This window comes from Rhipicephalus sanguineus, chromosome 1, assembly GCF_013339695.2.
Source record: "Rhipicephalus sanguineus isolate Rsan-2018 chromosome 1, BIME_Rsan_1.4, whole genome shotgun sequence".
In the NCBI taxonomy this organism is placed as follows: domain Eukaryota; kingdom Metazoa; phylum Arthropoda; class Arachnida; order Ixodida; family Ixodidae; genus Rhipicephalus; species Rhipicephalus sanguineus.
The window spans coordinates 307,119,683-307,126,580 of NC_051176.1; the positions used below are offsets into that span (position 1 = coordinate 307,119,683).

General features: G+C 45.2%; 1 protein-coding gene across 1 annotated transcript; it reads left to right on the plus strand.

Annotated features, from left to right (window-relative positions):
• The first annotated feature begins 397 nt into the window (after positions 1-397).
• LOC119388469 (uncharacterized) lies at positions 398-3,603 on the plus strand. The gene is made up of 4 exons (XM_049413110.1): positions 398-434; positions 1,331-1,424; positions 2,338-2,422; positions 3,382-3,603. The coding sequence occupies exons 1-4, from the start codon at positions 398-400 to the stop codon at positions 3,535-3,537; spliced, it is 372 nt and encodes a 123-aa protein (XP_049269067.1). The 3' UTR covers positions 3,538-3,603.
• Positions 3,604-6,898: the final 3,295 nt, after the last annotated feature.

Below are 6,898 nucleotides of genomic sequence, written 5' to 3' on the forward strand. Positions count from 1 at the left end.
AGCTCGCTACTGCAATACAAAACTGGCGGTTTACAGCATATATTGCATCCGGCGCCCGCTGATGACGCGCTCATGTTTAGCGATACTTCATACGCCAGAACGACGGCCAAAGCAAGAATAAGCTCACGCAAAAGAAAAAAAGCAACGAAAATAGCTATGTACAGGGGTTGCACAAGAGTAGTTTGTGCTTGAAGCGCTGGCAAACTAACCTTCGCGCTGAGGGCAGCAACGCGTCGCTTACATTGCAGGTGGTGGTGGCGCCATCTGCCAGGTGAGACATAAAGTGCGTCAGTGCACGGCCTCCAGTCAGCCCACTACCCCTTTCTAGAACACTTTACCTATGGGGGGTTGGGAGAGGGCACACCCGCCTTAGCCGAGCGGTGGCGCCACCATACCGATGCACGAGGCGGATACTGCACAACACGGCCTGCCACGTAACGGGTGTGTTCCAATACTCATTGTAGACGGCTAAATAGACAGCTAAGTGGACAGCGGCCATCTTAAGTCCCATTCCAATTCTCACGTAGCCGGCAAAATAGACAGCTTCGCGAAGACAGCATCAGAGATAAATACGATGCAGGCGACTTTGCTGTCTAAACAAAATGGCGGGTGACGCGGGAAATTCGTCTGCTTCTTCTTCGCAGCTCCGCGTTCCCACTGAGGCCCCTGCGTTCAAATGCAAGTATTTTATTGCATTTTAGACCATGCATAATGCGTAGACTTCCCATAAATTGCATTGGTTGTTCTTAAAGTGTAGCGAGGGTGTTGTGAACGTTTTCAGCATTGTGCGCAGCAACGGAAAGCTGTCTGTCCGGTGCGGAAAACTGCTTGAAGTGTAAAAAACACCATGAAAGCCCGGTAATACAAACCGAAATAAATGCATGTGTTTCAAATGACGCGAATAGATGCAGGCTTTATCTTTGAGAGGTGCTTATCACTTCACGAGTCGATATAAAATTGCATAAGTTGCAATACACGGCTTCGTAGTACGCGGTTTTCGACAATGCAAAATATATATGCACGCTTGATGGCGCAAGACGAGTCTTTTCCGTCACTATCCTACGTTTTCTCATGTGCCTTACTGGCTTGCTGTTGGTTCAGTTGTGGTCATCAAGCGCTGCGCAACGCGAGAGTCGTGAAATTAAGCGCGTGAGCTTTTGAAGACGTGCATATGCAATGTGTGTGTTTGGGGAGGAGGGAAAGGTGTCGCCGGACACGTGATAACTCCTCCTAATTGAGCACGCCCCCTCCCCCTTTGCGTTTATAAAGTACGATTGAAAATACTGTTTACATGCGTACATATCAGCGCTATATCCTGTCTCTTTTGCAGTTACCGAGGATCAAACTAAGCGCCTAATAATTAGGCGTCATGAGCTGGAGCATCTTTTAACTGGCAAGAGAAATGCTGCAAAGCAAGGCTGGATGTAAGTTGCCGTCGCCGCACGACATTTGTTGCTGTCATGAGTATATATGTGATGAGAATTCCTGGAACCGGGGCGTCGCTGGAGTCCACTTGAGGAAGACAAGTGGATTTGTCTTCGTCAAGGCAGCAACTGATGTAGGCAAGTTCACTTGTCGAAACGTGGGCTCCAGCGACACCAAGGATTTCGTCAGGCCACCATATATGTCCTTCCGAACTTCTGATATATCTTTGAATGTGTATGGATGCGTACTTGTTTCAGGAAGCGTCCGAAAAATCCACAAAAAATAACTTATTTCCTCGCTGCCTTCATAATTACTTTCTCTGTTGCAGCCCACATATATGGACAATTAGTTGAGGCAGCAATTAAATATATTAGATTAATTACCTTTTCAAATAATAGAGACACGCGATCAAGTAGGAAAACTGAAGTTCTTCTTTTGGAGAATTCATTGCCGCTTTGAGATTTCCAAAAAGCCGCTTCTGTTAGTTATTACAGAGTAATGAAATTCACCAGCAAAACCGAAACTGAAGTGCCATGGTGACCGTAACCAGAATAACGTCACTGCTCATGAAAACGATTACTGTTAGATCTGCATTCGTTAACGCATGGGTGCCATGCGGGATATAGTTGCGAACAGAGATGCACACTCGCGAAGTTAAGTCGATCGATTATTGATGTAACGACGCTCATTGCATGCGGCCGTCTCGGAAGAGTATGGCGGTTGCGCTTTCGGTTTCGCTGGTGAAACTATTCAGAGTTCATGACTCTACAAACAAATACCAGTGTCCGTTTTTTTTTTTTTGTAAATGTCAAAGCGGTAGCTGTGATCGTGGCAAGACATCAAAAAGTATGTTCTAAAATCTGAATTTCATTAGATGTGTCTCAGTTACTTGTGTATCTTATGGACTTACAGGAAAATCATTGACGATATCGGCCTGCATGGCGCCACGCCTGAACAGTGCCGAAAGAAGTGGCTGAATCTGCTGAGGAAGTACAAGGTAATTAGCCCTTTTATATCAGCAAATTTTATCAGTGCAGTGATTTGATTGTTTCCAGCGCAACAAGCGCTTATTTAGATATTTGTGAAAACAGTTTGTCCCACTAGATTTTTTATTCCTGCCTTGTTTCTTTCATCGGGATTTAAAGAACCCGCCAACTGAAGCTGGAAACGAAGAAAACGAACTCTCGTGGCCGTTCTTCGAACTGATGGATGCAGTGATGTCAGGAAGGCCGATTATAACACCACCGCGGCTGATTGCGTCAGCGCTTGCCGATGCAAGCACGGAGACCTCAGAGGATGCAGTGAGCACTTCAATGCTGTACTGTTGTAAATTTATTTAGCCCTTTACTGAACGTCGCACTGCTTTGCCGGATATTTTTCGTTAATTATTGAAAGCGCATCATTGCTGATGACATCACGAATAAATTAAAAGCCCAGTAACTACCCATTTCAGTACATATATAGTTTTTAGCATTATGGAGTACACTTTTGTGGAGCAACAATTTTTGCACGTACCAGGACAAAGAAATGACGTTCCAGTGAGACGTGTCAGGAAAGTTGAGCTGCGAAATAATGATTGCATGCGTATTAGATTGGGTGCAGTTATTTGTGTTATATTGTGTAATAATTCAAAACGTGCGTATAACCACCCTCTTTCATTAACCGTCTTAAATGTAAAAAAAAGGGCTGAAATCCAAGAAGCTTGAAGAGATGAAAGGTTGGTGAGCACTAGGTGTCGCGGGAGCCGAAGTTTCAACAAGCTGACTTGTCTCCTTCAAGTTGCGGCCTTGAAGAAGGTCAGTCCGCTTGTCGAGACGTCGCCTCGAGCACACGACCCCTGTTTATGGATCTTTCGTCTTCTATTAAACGTAAGCAGTGACCAGTAATCGCTGTAACCTATTGCATTCCGTGGTGGTTGCGCATTGCGTTGCATAAAGTGGCTTTTGTTTCGTGCAGAATGACCAGCAACCCCGGGAGCCAAAGAGGCAGAGACGCGAGGAGACGCAGAAAAAAAACGACGTCATGGAGCGCATCCTCACCAACGTCGAAAAACAAACGGAGCTGATGGGGAAGATGTTCGATTTTTTCATGAGGCGCGCCGATGACAACTAGCCACCTAATTGTGGTTTAGACCATGTGTGTTATGTAACAGCAGACATTGTTACTTTTCACAAGGCTTTTGGTTATATTTATTAATAAACTAATATGTTTGATGGTTAAAAAAAGTCCAGCTGATTACAGACAATGAACTAAAAAAACTGGTCTCAGATGTCTGCATGGTAGTCATGATCGCCGCGCGGCGCAGGGCAGGAAAGTCGGGCGGCCAGACGGTCTCTGCTTTGTGCTGCTTCTGGATCCTGGGATGGAGGTTCCGTGTCATGGTCCCCACCAATGTCGACGTCTTCTTCGAGCTCCTCAGGGGATGCGTCACCCATCCGCATGCACACATTGTGCATGACTGCACATGCAGCAACGACATCCGGTGCCTTGCACACAGACACCTCCAGTGCCTTTGTGAACACCGACCTCCAGCGGCCTTTCATAAGGCCAAAGGCGCGCTCAACAATTGCACGCGCTCTTGTGTGGGCTGTGTTGAACCGTGCTTCCACAGGCTGGGTTGTGTCTTTATACGGCGTTGTGATCGCGATTGGTGCGACCATGTTGGGATAACCGGAATCGCCTAAAATGGCATATCCAGGAGGGGGATAAAGGCTTCTAGTGTATAGGGGACTATTCTTTAAAACCCGGGTATCGTGGACGCTGCCTGGGTATCCAACAAAAATGTCTACGAATATGCCCCGATGGTCACAGACTGCCTGCATTTGGATTGAGTAAAAATGCTTCCTGTTGAAATAGTCTTCCGGCATACTGGCTGGAGCTTGTATCCTTATGTGGGTGCCATCTATGGCTCCAACAAAGCCATGGAAATGGTTGTACTTTGACATGGTGCAAAATCCTGCACTAATCTCAGGTAATTCTTCTGGATTTGGCAGGTATATAAATTGGTTGAGCTTTTTCATCATAATTTTAAGAACACTCGTGACCATTCGGAATGTTGTTGTTCTTGGGATGTTGAAGCACGCTGCTACGACTCGAAAAGGTGCTCCGCAGCCTAACCACAAAAGAAAAACAAGAAGGCGCAGCTCCCTACACCATCCGTGTGTTATGGCGGGACTGTCTCCCCACAGGATCGCCATCAGGCTCCAGAACGTCTCCCTCGTCACCCTGAAGTGGCGCTTGAATGCTGCACTCTCGCCGCGGTGGAGGCATTCCAGCAGCGGCGAGCTTCTGGAGAGGCAGCAGTACGAGCCTCTCGCCTGAAAATAAGAAGCGTAATTACCCTTGGTGTACGATTCAGTTTCGTTCTCGTAAGTACACTGTATAAATTACTTCAACAACCTACGCATACGACCCTTAAAATATTGTTCTATCGAGGCACTTCGTCGTTATGTTCGCTTAAGTCTGCTAGAACCTGGGCAACTATAAGGAAGTGTCCTTTAATTGCGGCGGCCACCGTTCAGTCCGTGACATCCACCTACCTAACTTATGCGATTTTTGGCATTTTTTTACTCTTAATGTTCGTAAGCTTTTTATTCACCGCAACACACAAAAAAGTTATTTATAAATTCCTCATTCGTCTTCTTTTATACCGTCCGGCGATTACAGGCTACGGCAATAAGGCGATTTGTTCAGTGGGTTTCGCGTTTTGCAACACAATTAAGCAAGTGCCATATATGAAAGAAGTAGCGAATTCCGCATCGCTTTCGACAACATGCATGAAGTTCTACGCACGTTACGCGACGATTTTCGCAGAGCGCCCTCACAGTAGCGCAGTCGTCATGGCTGAGAACTGAACATACCGTCCTGTGCGCGACACCGCACGTAAAACAAACGCGACACAAAGTACATCATTGTGAAATGCTCACCTTTGGGGTCACCTGGGAGAGAACGTACAGTAGCATTGTACTTGATGAACACATCCAGTTAATCATAATACAAAGCAACAGCTGTTCTTCTTCTGACGGGGTCCATTTTTCATCCGCAACACACTGCCCAAGAATCGTCTGCTTCTTGTGTCTCTCGATAATCACAATAATAATTACAAAAAGAACTCTTCGCAACTTCAAAAGTCCTTTAAGTGGTTTTATTTGGCAGTTTACCCCATAAAACGGCATATTTTATTTCCAGTATTTCTTTCTTTCCTTAGCCTTCATTTGCCAACGCGAGGTGGCGTCTATGAAGACGCGTGCCCGTGACGCGTTCCAATAATCGGTTTGAAGCTGTCTCATGTCTGCTGCGTAGACGTCTACGTAAACTGTCTACGATGCTGTCCATAATTAGAACACAGCCTATAGGCGATGCGCAAAGCGCCGACCACGCCATCTGCCGCCATGGCTCGGAAGCGCTTGCGGGGCCCGGCGAACAGTGTATCAGCGAGCATCTACGCGAGTGCACGGATGGATGTGTTTTTCAACGTAATTTAACGACTCTCTCGGGCTTCAGCGATGTCGAAAAATAACTGCTGCGTTGTCGGCTGCTCAAACACATACAAAAACTCGCCAGGAACGCACTTTTACAAGTTCCCGGTGCTATTTCATGAGCGAGAGCGACGGGTGTGTTCAGATAAGAACGTCGGTGCATGTCTGTCGACCCCCTGTAATTTCGCTGAAAAAAATATATTTTGTTGTCCGAGTCCCCAAGATCACAAAACCACTTTTGGTCTCGCGAAAAAATATTTCGCCTTCTTTAAAAAATTTTAAAAGCCTCCACTGAGCCGCAACCGCCTCTTTCGAATTTCGCGGAAATGGGATTTCGATGAGAGGCTACAAAAAAACTATTGTAGCTGTAGGTCTGACAAATTGTCTCCACATACTTCCGATAGTTTGCGTCGACAAAACGTTATTACTTCGCAGTTTTGATGCTCTTATTTTAAGAAAAAAAATCGCAAAGTCGCAAAGTACCAATGCTTCTCTACAGCACAAAGTTCAATAATGCTCGAATTTAAGATTTTTTCTCCGCGTGCATAAAGGCCAGATTTCCCAAAAGTTTTGAGAACATTGTGATATATTAGGTTAACAAATTCGTTGAACGAAATTGCTGAGAGTGACTTCAAACGTCAACTAGAAATGTTCAACTGAGGACAAGTCTCTCAAAATGCAATATTTCGAAGATGATTTAAAAAAAAAACACCATCTTCGATTTTCTTTAAACATTTCAGAATTAAAGCCAAGCACGTGTTCTAACTTAATCTGTAAAAACATGTTGCATTATTTTTGTGACGAAGAAGTTATGAAGCACGAAAAGTAGCCAAATTGACGTAAACTGAGTAACCACAACATTGAGTGAGCATGGAGCAATAATTTCCATTATCATTATTTTTAGGTCGTGAATATGTTCTGTGGATTGATGGATTGACAGAAAAGAACAGGAACAGTTGGTTCTGAAGAGCAAATTATGACTACATTTTACGCAC

Bases quoted from the DNA above. Each gene is read 5' to 3' on its own strand.
- LOC119388469 (XM_049413110.1), top strand. From the start codon at position 398: ATGCACGAGGCGGATACTGCACAACACGGCCTGCCAC. The intron at 435-1,330 runs GTAACGGGTGTG...TCTCTTTTGCAG, and splicing joins TGCACAACACGGCCTGCCAC to TTACCGAGGATCAAACTAAG. The intron at 2,423-3,381 runs GTAATTAGCCCT...TGTTTCGTGCAG, and splicing joins ATCTGCTGAGGAAGTACAAG to AATGACCAGCAACCCCGGGA.